Source organism: Melozone crissalis, unplaced genomic scaffold (assembly GCF_028551555.1).
Source record: "Melozone crissalis strain CALT ecotype California unplaced genomic scaffold, PUWL_Pcris_2 ptg000017l_1, whole genome shotgun sequence".
In the NCBI taxonomy this organism is placed as follows: domain Eukaryota; kingdom Metazoa; phylum Chordata; class Aves; order Passeriformes; family Passerellidae; genus Melozone; species Melozone crissalis.
The window spans coordinates 2138018-2159908 of NW_026535795.1; the positions used below are offsets into that span (position 1 = coordinate 2138018).

The 21891-nt window shown below is 48.5% G+C and overlaps 1 protein-coding gene across 3 annotated transcripts; it reads left to right on the top strand.

The window, feature by feature from the left end:
- The first annotated feature begins 937 nt into the window (after nt 1-937).
- On the top strand, nt 938-21257 carry DOK5 (docking protein 5). 3 transcript variants are annotated; one of them, XM_054274936.1, is made up of 8 exons: nt 938-1112; nt 12212-12319; nt 14766-14880; nt 14968-15087; nt 15782-15971; nt 18162-18297; nt 19008-19128; nt 20681-21257. In XM_054274936.1, the coding sequence occupies exons 1-8, from the start codon at nt 1047-1049 to the stop codon at nt 20779-20781; spliced, it is 957 nt and encodes a 318-aa protein (XP_054130911.1). In that variant the 5' UTR covers nt 938-1046; the 3' UTR covers nt 20782-21257. The 3 variants fall into 3 exon arrangements, with proteins under 3 accessions (XP_054130911.1, XP_054130912.1, XP_054130913.1); XM_054274937.1 differs by lacking the exons at nt 938-1112; nt 12212-12319 and adding exons at nt 5873-5928; nt 6382-6502; XM_054274938.1 differs by lacking the exons at nt 938-1112; nt 12212-12319 and adding an exon at nt 6356-6502.
- The last annotated feature ends 634 nt before the right edge of the window (nt 21258-21891 follow it).

Here is a 21891-nt window from a genome sequence, read left to right on the forward strand (position 1 = left end):
ACAGCGCCCGTAAAAACCCGGCTCAGGCTGCGGGGACACGGGGCAGCAGCTCGGGTTACCGTCCCTCGTCCTTGGGAGGGGATTCCGGAGAATCCCGCCTGAATTCCAGCACCCGAAAGACTTTCAGGGACAGGCACTTGGCTCGGCTGGGCCACCCGGGATGGGCTGAGGGTGCGGGATGGAGCAGCGGGGGTCACACGGGGAGTGCGGGATGGAGCTGGGACAGCTCTGTCCCCGGCCCAGGGCGGTGCGGGGCGGTGCGGGACGGAGCGGAGCGCTCCGGGAAATGCGGGGAGGTGCGGGACGGAGCGGAGCGCTCCGGGGAAGGTGCGGGAGGTGCGGGACGGAGCGGAGCGCTCCGGGGAAGGTGCGGGAGGTGCGGGACGGAGCGGAGCGCTCCGGGAAATGCGGGGAGGTGCGGAACGGAGCGGAGCGCTCCGGGAAATGCGGGGAGGTGCGGGACGGAGCGGAGCGCTCCGGGAAATGCGGGGAGGTGCGGGACGGAGCGGAGCGCTCTGGGGCGGTGCGGGGCTTTGCAGAGCGCTGCGGGCTCGCTCCGGGAGTGGCGCGGATCGTTCAGAGGGCGGTGCGGAGCGGTGCGGGGAGATGCGGGATACTCAGGGGCGGTGCGGATCGCTCCGGAGGCGATGCGGGATGTTCAGAGGGGCGGTGCAGGGAGATGCGGGTCACTCAGGGGTCGTGCGGAGATATGCGGGAGACTCAGGGGCGGTGCGGATCGCTCCAGGAGTGCTGCGGGTCGCTCCACAGGGCGGTGCGGGGCGGAGAGATGCGGGATACTCGGGGGAGGTGCGGATCGCTCCAGACGGCGCTCCGGGGGCGGTGCTGTTCTCTCGGGGCGGTGCTGTCCCAGCCGGGGCGGTTCTGTTCTCTCGGGGCGGTGCAGTCTCTCCCAAGGCGGTGCTGTGCCAGCCGGGGCGGTGCTGTGCTGTTCTGTTCCGTTCCGCTCTGCTCTCCCGGGTGCGGCCGGCGCTGCCTGGCCATGCGGGCGGGCTGAGCGGCGCCGCCGCCGCCTGTCCCGGGCGAGGATGGCCTCCAATTTCAACGACATCGTCAAGCAGGGCTACGTGCGCATCCGGAGCCGCCGGCTGGGGGTGAGTGCCCGGGGGAACCTGCCCAGGGCTGGGCATTTTGCTGTTTATTTCTTTCCCCCTGCCGCTCCTTTGTCCTCTTTTTGCAAACTGAGCTGGGTGGGTTTTTCCGCAGGAAGCAAAAAGATGAGGAGAGAACAATGAAGGCACCTGAATGTGCATTATATATAGGTGTGGATGGATACATTTATTTTCTCAATCTCTCTCGTCGGCAGCCGGGGATGCTGCGCTGCCGTCCCTGCCCTTGGCTCCGGGAGGGACCCGGGGCTGGGGCCGTGCCCGGGGCTGGGCTGGGGTGCGGGAGCTCCGGCAGGGCTGGGCTGGGGTGCGGGAGATCGGGCAGGGCTGGGCTGGGCTGGGCTGGGGGTGCGGGAGCTCCAGGCAGGGCTGGGGTGGGGTGCGGAAGCTCCGGCAGGCCCTGGGAGGATGAATAGGACTCAACCAAACACAAATTCGAAAAATCCCAGCTTTTTCTTCCATCTCCCACCTAGGCTGAATAGCAGTCATTATTATCTACAACCTTAAACTTACCCTCCTGAACTTCTACCTATACACAACCGTTTTCCTCACCCTAAATACAATCAAAGTCCTGAAGCTATCTGCCCTAATAACTGCGTGAAGGAACTATCTACCCTAATAACTGCATGAAGGAACTATCTACCCTAATAACTGCACGGACCCTGGAGCGCTCGGGTGCTCCAGTTCCTGCTGCCCCTCCGGATTTGGGCTCCTGCGTGGGGCAGGTGAAGCTTTGCGGGGTTTTCGGGGCTTTTAGAGTCGCATGAAAATTCCTGCAGCCCCCCTTAGCTGCTGGTTTAATATTGGAGTTATTTCCAGGCTGTTCTGGGGCCGTGGCGTGATCCCGGTTCTGGGGTGAGCTCTGGAATTCCAGGGGTGCTCCTCCAGCCCAGGGCTCCCCCATGTCCCGGCAGGGGATGGACTGAGAGCTCCGTGTCCCTGAGGGAGCCTGGCCAGGGGGATGCACCTGGAGGGACACACTGTGTGTATATTGAGCATTTCAATGGTGTATCTGCCTCTCAGAACCGGAAAGAAACTGATTGATTGTGTTTATTAAACACCGTTGGATTAGTTCAGAATTTGTTCCTTTCGGGGGAGTGTCTGTAGTCCTCTGAAAGCCACTGCAATTTAAACAGTTCTCCTCTCTTGCTGTACGCGTTGTGGGCAATGACTTCTCCACAGTTTTGGGAACTTGCATCTCCCTGGCTGCTTTGGGAACAGAAAACATTGAGAACTCTTCCATCAGGCTGGATTTCTGATCCCTGCACTGGCAGGCACAGCTCATGCTGTAAAACCACGAGATTCTGTGACATTTTGAGGGAATGCCATTGTAGTAAATTGGGCACAATTTTGTCCTGATTCAGCCTCATTACAGTGTTCATTTTGCTCTGGTGTAAAGGATGAGTAAGATTAAACTGCGATGCGTTTTCCCATGCTGTAACAGCAAAGCTCAATGAAGGTGTGAGTACGGTTTTATCCAGCCACACAATAGTTGTGAATGCTGTCAGTGCTGGTGCCTTTCCTTTATTTCCAGGCCACTCTGAGGGTGCTGCTGCTGAGGAAGGGCTGGATGCCCTGTTAGGAGATGTGACAGCTGTAAAAATGTCATTTCTCTCCCCCCTCTACTCAGATACACTGGGAGGTGCTTCTTAAATCAACCTTTTTAAAAGGCATTAAAAGCAAGACTTGAGTCTCCAGCCTGCTCTCCCTGCAAAACTGATGAGTTGGATGTGGTATCATTAGAAAGAGCATTATCTGAAATATTCTTCTTTTTTATAGACCTACAGCCTCCAAAGTGCAGGTTTGCTGGCTCGTTGTGGTTTTTTATGGACCATACACAGGTTATAATTCAGGGCTGCTTAGTTTCCAGCTTGGGAAGGGTTGGCCCACGACTCGAGAGCAGATGTGGCTGCAGATTCTCCCTGTGGCATTTTCTGTGAGCTGCTCCCTGCCCAGTGCCCTGATGTGCAGAAATGGGGAATTATCACCAGTCTGGGGTCTCTGGAGGCAGGGCTGGAGCCTGTCCCTGCTCCTTGGTGCCCCTTCCTCCTGCTGCAGGTGTGATGGGACACCTGGGGCTGGCTGAGCCTGAACTCAGTCTCACTCAGTGGCTGCTGTCAGCTTGGCGCCTTCACAGGGTGAGCAATTGATTTCAACAGGTTGCTTTTGTTTTTTGTTATTTGGGGTTTTTTTTTTTTAAACAAATCATTTTGTTATTTTGTTTTTGTTTAAACAGCCAACAGGTTGTTTCCCACAGCTGGGGAGGGCTGTGGGACACCCAGGTGCTATAAAGGGAAGAAAATATTTCAAAGTATAGAAGAATAACTTTCAGACAACTTCCCCAGGCCGTGGAGCCATCAGGAAGGAAAACCCTGCGGGGTTCTGGTGACTGGGGGGATCTCAGCTCCCTCCTGTGTGGCAGGATGTGAGTGGCAGTCGCTGCAGTCGCTGCCCTGTGCTGCTGGCACAGCTGCAGTCACAGCGCTGCTCTCCAGGCTGGGTGCAGCCCCTGCCTGTGCCTCTGTGGCAGTTCCATCTCCAAGGGAACCTGGAGCCACAGATTGCCTCAGAAATGGCTTTCCTGAGGGCCTGGGGTGCAGGTGCCACCTTTGGAATGGAAGGGGAGCAGAGAAGCAGCTTGCTGAAACCCCAGCCTCCTCTGAAAGGAACGTGACAGCTCTGCCAGGCCCTGCTTTGTAATTCCAAAATTGAATTTAGGCTAATTAGCTCTGCACCTGAACCCTTCCTGCGTGCCTCAAACGTGTGAGTTTAATTGAATATTATTTAATAGAATGGTTTCCATAGCAACATTTGTGCCACCTGTGCCTTCTGCAGAGCCAGATTTATTCAGGAAGAGTGAGCTTTCTCCTGGCTCTTTCCACCCTTGTAGGGAGGAGGATCATTCCCTGAGCCGGTGGTGTGGGGCTGGTGTATCATTAACAGTGACACACGGGAGGCTGTGTGCTGGGGAGTGCTGACAGGGCAGAGGCAGCGCCTCCAGAGTGCTCCAAAGCAGGGAAAATCAGATTTGCTGTGGGAGCAGGGGTTCTGCCAGGGACCACCAGTGTCTGTGTCTGGGGAGGGACACTCAGTGCTTTGGCAGCTGATAAAGGGGTTTATATCTGAGCATGGAGCAGGGCTGCTGCTTTATGGCTTCTCTCTGTCTAAAAAGTCCTTTTTGTGCTCATGATTTTCAGATCATGCCCCATTCTGTGGGACAGGTGTGACCTTTCTGAGGGGGTAGTGCATTGTGGAGATGTTTCCCTGGTGGAAAACCTGTTCTTGGCTTTCCATTTTTGGGATGTGAACACACCTGAGCTTTCTCTTTGGCTTGGGCTGGCTCGATTAAAAATCCCAATTGAAATCAGAACAGGAGCAGATCTTTGAAGTGGAGGGGTTTGCAGCACTACTGAGCATGAGGAGCTGTACCAGGGAAAAGGCAGCTCAGGCTCTGGGGAGGGTGGGAGGCTCCGGTGCTGTGTGCTGGTTCCAGGCTCACTTTTTGGGTTTGCACTCCCTGTCTAGGCCGAGCTTCCCCTTCAGTATCCTGATCCCTGGTGGGAGATGTGACTGCTGGAGCTGTTCCCTCTTTAGTGTGACCCTCCTTGAGGACAGAAATGGGATCTGTGGGGCTCAGGTTTCTGTGCCTGAGGGGCCTGCCTGGCCCTGAGGGGCCTGCCTGGCCCTAAGCATCTCCATCACATCAGGGGGAAGGAATGTGGAGTCAGGGGTGTCCTCCGGCCCTGGGGCACTCCTGGGCAGCCCTGCCTGCAGGGTTTGTGGTAATTCAGCCCTCAACCTGTGCCAGGAGGGAGCTGGGGCTGCCGCAGCTCTGCAGCCAGCTGTTTGCTCCTGGGGAAGGCTCGAGTGCTGCCGGCAGTGCTCGAGTGCTGCTGGATGGATTGAAAAACTCAGCGGAAAAAAAATTGTCACAGACATCTTTCATGGAAAATCCTTTCCTTGGGATTTTTTCCTCCTGAGGAGCTGCGAGGCCTCAGGAACAAAATGTGAACATTGATTATCTGCTGCTGTGGGATGCAACAGGTGCATCTGTGATTGGTCTCGTGTGGTTGTTTGTAATTAATGGCCAATCACAGTCAGCTGGCTCGGACAGAGAGTCTGAGGCAGCTGCTTTTGTTATTATTCTTTTCCTTCTATTCTTTTTAGTATAATTTTAATGTGATATATATCAATAAATCAAGTCTTCTGAAACATGGAGTCAACACTCTCATCTCTTCCCTCACCTGAAAACCCCTGTGAACACCATCACAAAAATTAGTTCTTCATTTTCTGCATTGCCTGCTTTGCTTTGCTTAATGGTTTCCTGGCAATATTAAACTTTCACCTGCAATGAGGAGGGTGTGGAGCCTTGCTGTGTTTATTGCAGTGCTGGGTGAGGAGTTCCCTGTGCACAGTGGCCAAGGCTGAGCTGGGAACACCCAGCAATTCTGTCCAGGGTTGTTCCCACAGAGCACCAGTGCTGGCTGCACATCCTCATTTCAGATGGGAAAACTTCTGCCTGTGCCTAGGAGTCTGGAGAAACTCCTGTGTCACCCTGGTTTTTTAAGATTTTCTCAGCCTTTCCAGCATTCTTGTAGTGAACTTTCTCACACACTTTCTGTAAATAACTCATTGTTTTGCGTTCTTTTATGGAGGAGGAGAAATCTGATGGACTGTTGGTCTGTCCAGTGCCATTGGAGAGGTGGCACTGTCACCCTCCAATCCACTGTCACTTTTGGAAATCTATAAATGTTGGAGTCAGAAAATAAACTTCCCTTTTTCTTACCTTGAGAACAGCGGTGTGCGCTTGTGTTTTTTCGTGTTCTATAGTAACACTCCTGCACAAAGCTCAGGGCTCGCCCAGTCCAGCAGAAAGGTTTGTTTGTGGAAGGATTGGAGCTCTGAGGGTTTGCTGTGCTGGGTTTTCATTGCAGTGAGCGCTGTGGCAGCCTCCCTGAGCAGCCTGTGCCGTGCACTGTGACGGGCTCTGCACAGCTCTGGGGCTGTGAAAGCCGGTGGGAGGAGAGGCAGAGCGGGGGAGAGACAATCTGCAGGACTGGAACCATATGGTGGGAGAGATTGGGTGCCTGGGTACATGTGCCAGCGAGTTAACATGAGGATTTCAGAGCCTGGGCTGTGAAAACTGGAAAGGAGAATGATGTAAGGCTGGGGGAAGGGGGAAGGAGAAGGGAAAAAGTTGCCTGTGTCTCCATTTGAAGCAGCTTTATTAATAAAACTCTGCTCACCTCTGCAGCTCCTTTCAGTCTGGAAGTTGGAGAGAGGGAAAAACTGAACAGATTTCCCAGGCACCAAGTGCAACCTGCAGGATATTAACCCCCCTGGAAATTCAGAGCTCTCCCGAGCTGCCAGATAAGGTGTTAGAATATATTCACAGATATTAAGATTTCTTACTGCTTGGAGCTTGTCAGTGGCAGCAGGGATGGGATCCAGAACATTCCTGGGGAGGTTGGAGCATTTTCCTGGAGCTGATGGGAGGAGGGGTCCCAGCAAAGGCCAGAGCAGCTCCCTCTGGGCACTGGAGCAGAAAACCCTGTGGGTTTTGTGTGGCACTGAGATGGGGAATCAGAGGCCAGGTCTGGGTCTGTTGGGAGGGTGCCCAGGATGAGGTGAGAGATGAGAATTTGACTCCAGGTTCTCAGAAGGCTGATATATTTATATTATATTATATTATATTATATATTATGTTACATTATATTATATCATATTATATTATATCATATCACATTACATGATATTTATTATATATTACATTATATATTGTATATTATATATTATATATTATGTTATATGTTATATATTATATATATTTGTATTATACATTATATTTGTAATATATAGTATGTAATATATAGTATATAATATATAGTATATAATATATATTGTGTATTATATTCAAAAACTACACTAAAGGAAGAGAGAGGATACATCAGAAAGCTGGAAGGGAATGAATATAAAAACCCATGACAGACTCAGAGAGGCTGGCTGGGATTGGCCATTAAATTAAAACAATTCACATGCTGGATAAACAATTCTCCCAAGTAGCAAAACAGGGAGAAGCTGAAGCTTGCCAGGAGAGGAAATCCTGCTGAAGGGATTTTTCATGAAATATCACAGTGACATGTGTCCTCATGGGGTCCCCCCTGTGCTGGGGGATCAGGGTGCCCAGCCTGCCTCTGGAGGGGGTACAAGGAGGTTTTGCAGCTCCCCTGGTGGAATTACATTTTGTTTCTTTTGGTGTTTGACCTGTGGGAACAACACAGAATGATGAGGGTCTTAATTTGTTCCCAGAGAACCCCACCAAAAGCCAAAAAGGACAAACCTCAGAACTATTCCTCGTTTTCCCCCAAACATTATACAGATCACGGTTTGGAGTATGAAACTCTTGCTTTGATGCTGGCACATTTTAGGAGGAGCGATGGGTTTTTTGTGCTTTCCAGCAGGTGTTTTCAGATAAATCACCTTCTGTGCTCTTTGGAAGATGGGCTTAGTTTGTGAAGTCAAACAATCAATTCCAAATGTTTCCATGGGCTGAATTGACTCCTAAACAATGCATCTTACCCATTTGCTATCTTGTTTAAGATATATCTTTTATTGTAACAAGTTTAAAGCAAATCTGACCCTTTCCCTTTATCCCAAACGCTTCCCTGGCCTGCTGGTTGTGCATCCTGGCGCTCTTTTCCCTATTTCCCCTTCCTTTGGTAGAAAAATCTGTGATTTCTGGAGGTGACAGCCCCAGCCTGCAAGGTGTGTCAGGATGATTGCACAGGCAGTGGAAGAGAAAGGAACCCTGATTATAACCAGGTGAAATTCACTCTGTGGTGCTTCTGGAGCGTTTTCATCAGCAGCTCCTTCCCCAGTGTGAAATTCTCCCTCTGCTGTGCAGGGCATTGCCCTGCAGTGAGATCAGGGATAAATGACATTTTGCAGAGCCTGTGGAAACACTTGAGAGAAAGTAACAGATGCAAGGGCTGCTGCTGAGAGTGACATCTTAATTTGAGCCTGACATCCTAATTTGGTGTTTGTGTAGCTTCAGGAACACTGGGGAAGATGATGGACTGCTCCATTATCTTTTTGTCTGGCTTCATCAAGTGCTGTCAGAAATGCCAGGGAGAGTTCAAGCTGCTGGAATGGATATTGGTGGGGTTTTTGTTGCTGTTGTTTTACTGATAATGTCACTTGTTTCAGTTCAGGAGATCAATAGGGTAAACAGAGTGGTATTTCCCCTCAGTGATGTCAATGTAAGAGGTTAAATTGTCCCTTTACTTGCCAAGTAATGTTTGTCCGGGGAACTCTCAGTGAATTCTCTGTGTCTGGCAAAGGAAAATTTGCTGTGGATGTGTCCAGGAAGGTGAGGGGGGATGTTTGCTGGTGTTCTGCATTGATCTGTTCTGAACGAGTGAGTGGCAGCTCCTGGCACGGTGCTTGTGCTGAAACACAAGTGGCCATTCCCTGGTAAATGCAGGAGTGCAAAGCTTTTATGGACACTTTTAATGCAGCTTTCTCCAGCTTGGATCTTCCTAAATGTGAATGAACTCCTGAAGTCTGCCTTTAATTACCCAGCTGGGACATGAGAGATTCATATGAGCTGGGTTTGTGCATGGAGCAGCCTGGAAAAGGGCAGGAGGGCTGGAAGAGGGTGGAAGGGGGAATTCTACCAGGGAAATACTGGCTCTGCAGTCCTTTTATTCAGTGCTTCTTTAACTCAGTATTGCTCCATTCATCTAAATCAAAAGAAAAAAAAAACAAACAAAAAAACCCAAAAAATCCCCCCCAAAAAAACTCCAAAAAAACCAAACCAAAGCACAGCAGCAACAACAACAAACCCAAAAAAAAACCAAAACAAAAAAACCAAAAAAAACCAAAAAAAAAACCAAATAAAGAGGAGCTTTGTGTTCTGAGAAGCCCACAGTTGGACACAGCACTGCAGATGTGCCTCATGGGGCTGGGCAGAGGGACAGGATCATTCCAGATGTGCTGGGCAGAGGGACAGGACCAGTCCAGAGGGGCAGGACCACTCCAGATGTGCCCAGCAGAGGGGCAGGATCACTCCAGATGTGCTGGGGGGGGGTCAGGATCTCTCCAGATGTGCCCAGCAGAGGGGCAGGATCCCTCCGGAGGTGCCGGGGTCCCTCTCTCCCCCTGCCAAGGCCCAGCCTGGTGCAGCCCAGCCTGCTGGCACCCCCTGGCAGCTCCCTCTGCCCTTCCCTGCCCGTCCCTGGGGTTCCACAGCTGCTCCCCGGGCACTGAGCTCTGCCTGCAGGGCTTTGGGCAAATGGGGAGCAATGGGGTGAGTTCACCTGTGCTGAGCCAGGGCTCACTGCACACCTGCAGCTGTCTGCAGGGATGGCAGGAACTCTGGAAAAATTGATCACAGAAACCCCTCTGGTTCTCCCTGCAGCCCATAGCTGGTGCCAGAGGGTGCCAGCAGGCCTGGAGTGGGAGATTATTCCCATTATTCCCATTATCCCATCTGCTGAGGGATGCTGGCAGGGTGTTTGTCACCTGGGCTCTGCAGGCAGCTCCTCACAAGCATCATCCCCTGAGTTCTGCAGGTTTTTATTCTGTTTTCAGGCACAGCTGGGCTGCTCTGGGATGGAGCAGCTGCAGCCCTTCTCCCCTGGCTGGCTTTGGATGTGGCAGCTCAGGGCTGGAAAAATTGCTTTATTAGCACAAAGGGTTTGTCCCTGTGCAACTTCTGCCCCTTTTTTTTGGGGTCTCCTTACGTGTCATCTTAAAATCACGAGTCCAGCTCTGAAATGCAGCAAGTGCAGCTCCTACAGAGATATTTGTGTGCTGTGGGGGGGTGAAAAGCTGAGTTTGTGAGGATCCCATGCGTGGGGCAGCTCCCAGCTGTGCCTGCTGTGGCTGCAGTGTCATTGGCAGGGCTGGGGTGGCCGTCACCCAGAGCATCCCATGCCCTAATTAGCGAGCTCTGTGAGTGTTAATGAGCTCAGCAGTGCCCCATGGGCTGTGGAGCTGGAGAATCAGATGCTCTGGCACACAGGAATCATTGCAGTGCAGCTCCCTGATCCCACACTGGGCCGTTCCCAGGACTGTGCCATGGCTGGGCAGCACATCCAGCTGCAAATCCAGCTGCAAATTCTGCACATCCAGCTGCAAATCCAGCTGCTGGCAGCACCAGCTGCCTGCCCAGAGCCCAGTTTAGCCCCAGGGAAGCCTTTGCTATTTCTCCTGCCCAGTCACAGTCCCAGGCTGCTTCTCCCCTCTCCAGTTTCATTAACTGTGCCCTTGCACAAAGCTCAGCAGATGTTCAGGGAGCCAGGTCTGATACTGAGCCCCAGCCTGGCTGGCTTTTCTCAGCTGTCCCTGCCAAGGGAGGGTTTCTGCTGTAAATGCTTCTTGGCTCTTCTTTTGGAATGGCTTTTCTCTCCCCTGAGGGCCTTAAGCAGCCCTGAATTATAACCTGGTCTGTAAAAAACCCCCAAAAGCCAGCAAACATTTACAAACCCATTCTTTATTCACATAACTCATTTTTACACAGTTTTGCAGACCTCCAACAGGTCAGGAGCTTTCTTGTTAATTATTTTGTTGGTCACTAACAAGTAGTTATCCTGTATTGATTGGTCACTCAAACCCTGGTGTGGACATGCAGGAAAAGTTGTTTGTGAGGGATAGTTTTAATTTTTCTATCTAATGGTGTGAAAACTGGTTGGTTTTCACCCAGGAATAGATTGTTATGTTAACGAACTGCTCACACCAGGATTGCTTGACATGGGAACTTGCACAGTGCCAGCTTGCCTTAGAGGAAATGACAGCAACAGCAGCCTGATTTTATGAAGCCTTTCCTGAGGGGTCGGGGCACAGTAATTCAGATTTTAACTTCTAAATTCAAATCTTCTGTTTCTTATCATGTGGAATATTCTATTCCATGCTCACTGGGTGGAATAATTTGTGTTTCATGGATAAGGAAGGGCACTTTAGGCACTGGGAAATGCAGGGTTGGTGGTTCTGTGCTCCCTGAGGATGCCAGGTCTCCCTGCCACCCTCATTTCCAGGATGCTCCAGGGTTTGGGTTATCACCCAGAGCAGCAGCCCCTGGTTTCAGATTCCCTCTCTGCCTGAGAATATTCTCAAACCCCAGAACTCAGACAATCAGAAGAGTTTTTTCTGCTTTGCTCAGCCATATTAAGGATTAATATAAGGATTAGGGATTTCTAAATGTTGAGGCTCATAGGGTGTTTCAGGGAGAAATTTGGTTTAGATATTCTGCTTTTCAGTGGGATGGATAATGAATTGTGAAAGATTTGGAGAGACATTTTGTGGTATTGGTTAATTGTTTACTGGTAAACTGACTAAATAGGTTGAGAATGGCTTTTTTGGACTGGAAAAAGTAAAATAAATGGTATTTGATGCCTGGGATGCTGTGATCACTGAATTTGTGCTGTGAGCCACTTGCTGAGGGCCTGTCTGGTTATTTTTTTGTTTTGCTCTCAAAATCCCACTGATTTTGGTGGCAGTTTGGGTTTATTTCGAAGCTGCCAGGTGTGATGATGGAGAGTGGGCTGTGAGCAGTTGGCAGGGCTGGCAATTCCTGCCTCTATGGGCAGGCTGAGCTCAGCTGGGAGCTCTGGGAGGGCTGCAGGGAACGTGGCAGGAGATGGAGAGATGGAAAAGGTGATTTTAAATCCAGCCTGCACAGAGCCTGCCCCGAATGAGTTGGATTTAAATTCAGTTAGACCCTGGGAGCAAAAGTGACAGGATGGTCCTGGGTTCTGCACTTAAATAATCTGCTTTTTGCATTGTCCATATTCCTTGTGTTCACAGAGCACCCTTATTCACAAAATGCACAAAGTACAGAATTCACAAAATGCACAATTCACAAAATACACAATTCACAAAATACACAATTCACAAAAACCCTCCTCACACACAAGGATTTCTGTCTGGACCCCAAGAAAGAGGATGGAGCTCCCCCACAGCCTGGGCTTGTGTTCCCCATGAACTTCTGGGGTTCCACAGCTGATTGAGGATTTCCCTTCCCTGTGGGTGCTGCTGGTGCTCAGCTCAGTGCAGATGCCAAGTTCATCCTTTTGTGCCTCCAGATTTACCAGAGGTGCTGGTTGGTGTTCAAAAAGGCTTCAAGCAAAGGGCCCAAGAGGCTGGAGAAGTTCTCAGATGAACGAGCTGCTTACTTCAGGTGCTACCACAAGGTAAGGAACAAGGGTTCTCTCAAACTAATTGAGGAAAATTATTAATAACGTAAAATTATTGATAAAATTATTGATAACATAAAATTATTGGTAAAATAATTAATAACATAAAATTATTGAGAAAATAATTGAGAAAAATTATTAATAACATAAAATTATTGATGAAATAATTGATAAAGATACAAAACTTGAAGAGTCCTCATTCAGTCCTGGGGGAGGTTTTATCCATCATAGAACCCTAAAGGGGACATCCTCACCACTGGAGGTGCAAAACAGAAATAATGTGTAAAACAGAAATAATTATTTTGGTGTAATATTAACCTTTAAATCCTTTTTCATCTAATCTTGCTCTATTTTTTAAAAGTGGAAAGGTCACAGTGCCCTAAAATAAAGATGATGTGGGAACACTCAGCTGGGGTTTATGGACTGAACTGGGAATTTGCATACACAAAGCAAATTGCCCACATAATTCCTTTGGTCCCACAAGGGAGGGAAAATAATTGGAATTCAGGCTGCAAAATCTGCACAGAGAGTTGCTTCTCAGGTGAGTGTCTGGTTTTCACTTGTTAAAAAGAAATAAGCAACCACAAATTGCCACATTCTTGAACAAAATACTGGAGGAAGGAGGAAATTCTTATTTCTTTTGCCTTAGTGATGTGCCAGAAGAATCCTCAATATTGCAATAAAAGCTGAGCTAATTGTGTCCTGCTGACAGGAATACACTGAGCCCTCGAGGGGCTGGGTTTTAATCTGATTGTATTAATCTTGCCTTGCAACAGCAGGAGTCATTTAAGCAGTCTTTTCTGCCTGCTTATGGAATAATCCATTTGGAAAATTGGATTGTGGAACGTGTAATTGTTTTCCGGGCAAAACTGTATCGGTGGCAAATGAAATGTTTCCAGTCTGACCGCTCCGCTGAGGAGGAGCTGCTGAACATTTATTTTAGTGATTTCTGTCACTTAGCTGGGAGTGAGGAGTGAGGCTCCAGGCTCAGGGCTTTGGGTGTAAAAGCTTTTTCCAGTCATTGTTTGGCACCCAAACAACAGAAATCTGGTTCTCAATCTTTAAAACAGTTTCTGATAACGAAAACTGTAATTTTATTTTTGCTTTTATTTTTTTGAAGTGGAGCGGTCTAACAAATCCTCAACTTTCCCTCAATAAAAAATAATACAGAGAGCAGCTTTTCTGCACTGTGCTGGAGCTCCAAATTGGGTGAATCCTTTGGGTTTCCATCTCCCCTCTCTGGTGCTGCTGCCCCAGGTTGGTGTTTCTCCTGCCCCTCACGTCAATATTTCCCAGCCTGGAGGGAGCTCTGGTCCCACCTTTCCCTTGGCTGCAGTTCCCTCAGGATGGTGATGTCCTGGATGATGTCCCTCACTGATGTCCTGCAGAGCTGGAGTGTCACCATGATACTTTATGAAAATTCCCTTTGCCAGGATTTTTCTCCTGAGAAGCTGAGAGGCCTCAGAGGAAAATTAAAACAACAATTATCTTCTGCTGTGGAATGCAACAGGAGCATCTTTGGTTGGGCAATGTTGGTTCTTTCTAATTAATGGCCAATTACAGTCCAGCTGTGCCAGACTCTCTGAGAGTCACGAGCTTTTGTTATTTATTCCTTTCTATTCCTGATGAAATCCTTTCTTCTATTCTTTAGTATAGTTTTAATATATAATTTTCTTTTAATATAATATATATAATAAAATAATAAATCAGCCTTCTGAAACATGGAGTCAAGGTTCTCATCTCTTCCCTCATCCTGGGACCCCTGTGAACACCCACCACACTGCAGGACGTGGCTGCTGCATCTCCAAGGGGAGGATGGAATTTTGTCACAGACATCTTTTTATGAAAAATCCTTTCCTTGGGATTCTTCCTCCTGAGAAGCTGAGAGGCCTCAGGAACAAAATGTGAACATTGATTATCTGCTGCTGTGGAATGCAACAGGTGCATCTGTGATTGGTCTCATGTGCTTGTTTCTAATTAATGGCCAATCAAGCACAGCTGGCTCGGACAGAGTCTGAGCCACAAACCTTTGTTATTATTCTATTCTATTCTATTCTATTCTATTCTATTCTATTCTATTCTATTCTATTCTATTCTATTCTTAGCCAGCCTTCTGGTGAAACCTTTTCTTCTATTCTTTTAGTACAGTTTTAATATAATATATATCATAAAATAATAAATCAGCCTTCTGAAACATGGAGTCAGATCCTCGTCTCTTCCCTCAACCCGAGACCCCTGTGAGCACCATCACAGAATTTCCCCTGGCATTCCCCACTGAGGTGATTCCTGCAGGGCTGCATCTCCTCAAGAGCCATCCCAGAGACCCTGGGCCTGCTGATGCTGCCCCACCTTCCTCTCCCTCTCCTTCCCCTCCTCTCCTCCCCAGGGATGCACAGATCCCTTTCCAAGCTCCCCACTCAGATCCCCAATTGTGCTTTCCCAGGTCACAGAGCTCAGTAACGTGAAGAGCATCTCGAGGCTGCCCAAAGGCACCAAGAAACACGCAGTGGGCATTTATTTCAGTGATGACACCTCCAGAACCTTCGCTTGTGACTCAGGTGGGTCAAACAGCCACGCTCGGAGCGCTGATTGTGGAATTGTAAATATGATGTACCCACACAGAGATTTTCTGGGCATTTGTGCAGAGCTTGAGGCAGATGAGTGGTGCAAGGTGCTGCAGATGGAGTGCCTGGGAACACGAATTAATGACATTAGCCTTGGAGAGCCTGACTTGTTGGCATCTGGAGTAGAGAGGGAGCAGAGTGGTAGGTACAGAAATATCGACATTTTCAATTTTTTATTGCATTATTTTCAAGCCTTTAGACTGTACATAATGATATTGGAAATTAAAAGGAGCAAAACTGTTTTTCCAAGTCCTCCTTGCTTGTTTTGGGGGGTTGGTTTTGGTTGGTTGGGGGTTTATTTTTTGGCTCTTGCTACCAGAGATAATAAATAAGTTATCTAGAGTTATTTTGGAGTAGCAGTTTCCTTTCTCAGATCAGTTAGCTGCTCTTGGAGATGGGAACGATTTGTTGTGTGTTTTTTTGGTGTGATGTCAGTGGCTGAGGCTTTGTAAAGAGAATAATAAATAACAGTAATTGCATGCAAAACCTGAGCCCCATGGCTACTCCACTTTCCTGTGCAAATGAGCTCATTACCTGCTCAGGCACTGGATTTATTCACAAATTGCTCACAACTTTATGAGCTGTTTGCAAATACCAGGATTATGCTGGTGCACTTCTCCTCAGGCTCTGAGTGCACACACAAATATTTGATGCCCTTTGGGTGCAGCATTTGGCTGCCCTGAACGTGGGGTTTACAGAGTTATAGAAGGCATTCTTTGTGTGGGAATGAATAGCTCTAAGTGCAAACAATAGGGATGGAAAATAGGAAATTCCTTGAATGACTTGCACCTGTGCTGGGCAGGGATTTTAGACTAACCTTTTGTTTTTCTCCCAGAGAGATTCAATGTGTATTTGATGCCATCCCCTAATTTAGATGTGCATGGGGAATGTACCTTGCAGATAACATTTGAGAATATCTGTCTTTGGGACATCCAGAATCCCAGAGTCAAACTGGTCTCGTGGCCTCTCAGTGCCCTGCGGCGCTACGGGCGCGACCCAGCCTGGTTCACCTTCGAGGCGGGCAGGTAGGTGGGCATGGGTGCTGTGGGTGGGCATGGGTGCTGTGGGTGGGCTGGGCTCCTGCAGGTGGATTTGGGTCCTGTAGGTGGATTTGGGTTCTGCAGGTGGGCTGGGCTCCTGCAGGTGGGCTCGGTTCCCGTAGGTGGGCTCGGGTGCTGCAGGTGGATTTGGGTCCTGTAGGTGGGCTCATGTTCTGCAGGTGGGCTTGGTTCCTGTAGGTGGGCATGGGTCCTGCAGGTGGGCTTAACTCCTGCAAGTGGATTTGGGTCCTGCAGGTGTGCTCGGGTCCCGCAGGTGGACTTGGCTCTTGTAGCTGGGTTTGGCTCTTGCAGGTGGGCTTGGTTCCTGCAGGTGGGCTTGGTTCCTGCAGGTGGGCTCGGGTCCCTGTAGGAGGATTTGGGTCCTGCAGGTGGGCTTGGCTTCTGCAAGTGGATTTGGGTCCTGCAGGTGTGCTCAGGTCCTGCAGGTGGGCTTGGTTCCTGTAGGTGGGCTGGGGTCCTGTAGGTGGGCTCGGGTCTTCTCTGCCTTCCCAGGGTTGTCTCCACCTTTCCCCAAGGGTTTCCAAGGGTTTGGGAGCTGATGTGCAGCCAGAGGCCAGCCTGGATCCATTGCTCCAAATAAAGTGCAGTTAAAATGGTGAAACAAGTATGAATCCCCCCCAACACACCAATTAAAATAGTGAAACAAATATAACCCCCCCAAAAACCAAATTAAAATGCTAAACAAATATAACTCCCCAAAAGCCTGATTAAAATACTGAAACAAATATAACTCCTCCCAAAGCAATACAATTAAAATACTGAAACTAGTATAAACCCTCCCAAAAAACCAAATTAGTAGACTGAAACAAATATAACCCTTCCCAAAAATCATCCAATAAAAATACTGAAACAAGTATAAACTCCCCCCCAAAAAGCCAATCAGTTAATATACAGAAACAAATATAACTCCCACAACAAGTCCATTTAAAATACTGAAACAAATATAAACCCTCCCAAAACGCCCAATTAAAATACTGAAACAAGTATAAACCCTCCTTAAAAATCCAATTAAAATACTGAAACAAATATAACCCCCCTCAAAGCAAATTAAAATATTGAAACAAGTGTAACCCCCCCCAGAAGCCTAATTAAAATGGTGAAACAAATATAAGTCTCAAAACCCAATTAAAATAGTGAAACAAATATAAACACCTGTTAAAATACTGGAACAAATCTACACCCCTAAAAAAAGCCACATAAAATTTGTATTTATTGTTTCAAGGGGAAGCCAAAAGTCTGCAAACTCATTAAAAGTCCAAAAGGGGAAGAGAAATTAATCCTGCCTGACACAGATTCCAGATAGAGCCTAAATATAAAAATCTGGGTTTGTGCAGGAGCTCTCCAGAGCCTTTGCACTGGTGAAGGAGCAGCTGGGTGTCAGTGAATGCACAGGGCTGCACACGGGCACAAATGATGCCCTTTGGTTTTTGCCTTTTTCCTCTGTTCCCTGTATTCTCTGCACATCCATTTGTAGCTCTGTGGGTGTTGTATCAGTGCTGCTTTTCCCACTGGTTTTCCATGGCTTTTCCCTGGGCAGAAAGACAAAACAAATTCCAGAGCTCCAAGCCCTGAGGGCACAGAGCCCCAGTGCTCTCTTGGATCTTGCTGGGAACCAAAGTTGAGAACAACTCTCAGAGATATTTCATGGACCCAAGATCCACTCTTATATTACCTCCTTACTAAATGATCCCAAGTTCCAAGTTGAGAAAAGGCAGGAACAGAGGGTGGCAATGACTTTGTTCCATTTCCTGGTTGAGAAAAGCAAAAAACAAGTGGAAATAACTTTGTTCCGTTTCCTGGTTGAGAAAAGGCAGAAACAGAGGGTGGCAATGACTTTGTTCCATTTCCTGGTTGAGAAAAGGCAGGAACAGAGGGTGGCAATGACTTTGTTCCATTTCCTGGTTGAGAAAAGGCAGGAACAGAGGGTGGCAATGACTTTGTTCCATTTCCAGGTTGAGAAAAGGCAGGAACAGAGGGTGGCAATGACTTTGTTCCATTTCCTGGTTGAGAAAAGGCAGGAACAGAGGGTGGCAATGACTTTGTCTCCTCCTGGTTTCCTCCCCCTGGTGCGAGGGGATTTTGGGGTGGCTCGGGGAGGTTCTGGCTCCCTCTGGGCCGGATCCTCCGCTGCCCTGGCTGTGCTGTGCCTTGCAGGATGTGTGACACGGGAGAGGGGCTCTTCATCTTCCAGACCAGGCACGGCGAGGCCATCTACCAGAAGGTGCACTCGGCCGCCCTGGCCATCGCCGAGCAGCACCAGCGGCTGCTGCAGAGCGCCAAGGACTCCAGGGTAGGGTGGGCACGGGGAGGGGGTTCCACTGGGCACCCACCCAGACTGGGCTGCTTGTTATTGGTGTTGTCATAATCATCATTAGCAGTGTAATTATTGCTTTATTACCGTTAATATTCTTACTATTAATAATAAAGTAATTATTATACTTTAGTTATTATACTATTATATGTAGGAATGAATTATTATTATTATTATTATTATTATTATTATTATTATTATTATTATTATTATTGTTATTATTATTACATTTAGGGCAACATGTATAATTTGAATTATAGGAATTACAGGAATTCCTGCTCAAGGATAAAAGCAACAAGGACACGCACATTCCTCAGTGTTTGTGGGTGCAAAGTTAGTCTATTCAATACTGTTATTATTTTTTTATAATAATTATTATTATACATTATTTCATTTTTGTTGTTATTAAATTCTGCTTGATTATAAAATTTTGAGCCATCTGTATAACTGGAATTCCTGTTCAAGGAGAAAAACAACAAGGACAATATTATTATTATTATTATTATTCCTCGATATTTGTGGGTACAAAGTTTGTTTGTTCAATATATTATTTTTAAAACTAACATTAATAGTATTAAATTCTGCTCGATGATAAAATTCAGGGCAATATGTGTAGCTGGCATTCCTGTCAGAAGCAGTTGCTGACCCAGGCGTGCTGCAGGTGTGGCTGACCCTGTCGTGCCTTGCAGCTGCAGCTGAGGAGGAGCGAGCGGGCCGTGTCCCTGGGCACCGTGGTGCCCCTGCCCCGCAGCGCCTACTGGCACCACATCACCCGCCAGCACAGCACGGGGCACCTGCTGGGGCTGCCAGGTGAGGACATGCCAGCCGGGCACTGCCATGGGGACACTGGGACACTGCTCTGGGGACACTGGGACAGCCCTGACATTGCCCTGGGGAGACTGAGACAGCCCTGACACTGCCCTGGGGACACTGGGACAGCCCTGACACTGCCCTGGGGGACATTGAGACACTGCCCCAGGGTGGCACTGAGCCATACCTGACACTGCCCCCGGGGTGGCACTGAGACACTGCCCCAGGGGACACTAAGACACCCCTGACACTGCCCCAGGGTGGCACTGAGCCTGAATGCTGCTCTGCTCCATGAGGGTGACATTGGTAGGGGTGGCACTCATGGGGGTGGCACTCGTGGGGGTGACAGTCAGCCTGAACACTGCTCTGCTCCATGGGGGTGGCACTGATGGGGGTGACACTCAGGCTGAACCGCTGCTCTGGTCCATGGGGGTGACACTCATGGCGGTGACGCTCTTAGGGGTGACACTCGGGGGGGTGACATTCATGGGGTGACACTCACAAGGGTGACACTCATGGGGGTGACACTCACCTGAACACTGCTCAGCTCTCTGGGGACAAGGACATGTCCTGTTTGGGAGGGACAGGGGGGGATGCTGTGGCCAGCAGGACTAGGGACAGTTTGGGTGCCGTGTCCCCAGTTTAGGGAGGACACTGAGGTGGTGGAGCGAGGACACCACAGCTGGGAAGGGTCTGGAGCACAAATGCTGTGAGGAGCTGGGGGTGTTTGTGCTGGAGCAGAGGAGGCTCAGGACAGACCTGCCCCAAACTCTCAGTGCCTTTTGTGCCGCCTGGCTCTCCTCCTCTGGGTGGCTGCCTTGTACTGAGAACCTTTATTACTCACTTTGTGTGCTTGTTAAAACTCACCCAAAACAGCCACATCCCCCAGAACAGGGAAATGAGGGGAAATAAAAGGAGATGCTCAGACCTCAGAGGAGCAGGGCCAAAGTCAGCTCCGTGGAGTTGTGTTTGTTTTCAGAATTAAAATCCCCCAAAAAAAGCCTTAAAGGAACTATTTTTCCCTGTTCTTTCTTTCCGACGCTAGAGGGGGCAGGCAGCCCATGGAAAGCTCCATGCAGGGCAGGGATGCAGGATGGAAGCAGCGCTTCCCTGCCTGCCCAGAGCTGTCCATGGGTGGAACATGGGGACATGGCAGGAGGAGCTGCTGGTGGCACAGTCTGTGCCCTCCGCAGAGCCCTTTATTAAATCAGTAATGCAGCACGGAGCTGGCACGAGAGAAACAGACTGCAGGGGTACAAACCACTTGGCTTATATTTAGAAAAATATCTTGCTTGTTAGACTGGGAAAAAAAGGATCTAAAAGAGCATTTTTACATTTTAAGTGCAGGTCAGAACTTATAAAAAGCAAATTGATAACTTTTTTTTCAAACTTTCTGTTCTGAAGGAAGGGGGTAAAGAAAATCTGCGTGGGTATTTCTGAGCTGGAGCAGCAGATTAAGCAGGGTTAGGCTGAGTTAACTGCTGTGTGTGTGAATCCTGCCTGGGTGCTGTGTTTAACTGCGCTGTTTTTCCCTCCCTGGCTCTCTCTGAAGGTGCTCCCAGCCCCCTGAAGCTCCATGGCACCACGGACACCTTCCCATCCCGCAGCTCAGGAGAGGAGCCCAGGCACAGCCTCGCCGCCTCTGCCCTCTGAGCAGCAGGGCTGATGGCAAACAAGGGTGCAAACACAGAAAAGCCCATGTTGGATGAAGAATTCCTGCAATACAAGGGATTTTTTTAACTTTGCCAAAAGCAGAAACGCTCCTGTGGATGTTGGGGAGAGGAGCCAAGCCACCAAACCCTCTGGTGTAACTTGAAATACTCTGGACAGAGAAGAAATCGCTCCCTGAACACTCCTACTGATTTTGTATGATAGGTTATGTTGTAAATATGTGAGAATCTGCTGTAGTGTGGTTACTTTGACTCCTGACACCGATTTGTGGCAATGCTTACCTTGAGTTATTCCCATTATTGTCACCCTGTTCCTGATCTCTGGAATGGCAGCCAGTTTGAAACAGCTCTTGGATTCAATTTCTCCTGTTTGAAGACTTGATTGATTTCTTTTAAAAGAATCTCCTCTTTCCTGTATTTATTTCCATCTCTGTAAACATTGAAAATAAAAAAAAGTCCCACGCAATTTGTGGTGCAGTGTTTTTTTTTTTTTTTTTGTCACTCAATTAGCACAAGCTGATTTTCTTCTAGGACAGAATAATTGTCTGGGGCTTTGAGTTAAAAATAGCAACAGGTAAATGCTGGATTTCCACGTGCAGGAATGTTGTGGGAACGGAGCTGGACGGGAATGGAGGCTCTCAGGGAAGCCAAAACCTGAGAGTGGTGCAGGCAAATGAAGGAAATAAAATCAATCTGCCATCATTGGGGAAGGTACCCCACAGTGCAAAGATAAACTTAATTTATTGTAAATAAGGGTTATGTTCATCCCTATTTTTATCATAGTTCAAACCTTTTTTTTCTTTTAAATAAAGGAGACCTTCCTTTTTTTTCTTGATCAAGATTTAATAAAGCAATTTTTGCCTCCTCGAGGGAAGGCAGTGATTGATTGAAGTGGGTTGGTTTAGCATTTGTCTGAATGAAACACCTTTTATTTTTCCAGCTTTCCCTGCTGTCAGTGCTTATTCTTATAATTGTGTTTAGCTTTCCTTTCCCTTCCCTCACAGCAGAAAAGCCCCATTAATATTGAAGGTGAGCATCTCTGGAATCCGTGGCCTGCAGGCAGATTGGCAGTCTGTTAAACAGTCCCACAGGG

What these genes read in the sequence shown, in the direction of transcription:
- DOK5 (XM_054274936.1), top strand. Translation starts at nt 1,047, where the DNA reads ATGGCCTCCAATTTCAACGACATCGTCAAGCAGGGCTACGTGCGCATC. An exon ending in AACCTTCGCTTGTGACTCAG is followed by an intron (nt 14,881 to 14,967) that starts GTGGGTCAAACA and finishes GCATTTGTGCAG; the next exon opens with AGCTTGAGGCAGATGAGTGG. An exon ending in GCACCTGCTGGGGCTGCCAG is followed by an intron (nt 19,129 to 20,680) that starts GTGAGGACATGC and finishes CTCTCTCTGAAG; the next exon opens with GTGCTCCCAGCCCCCTGAAG.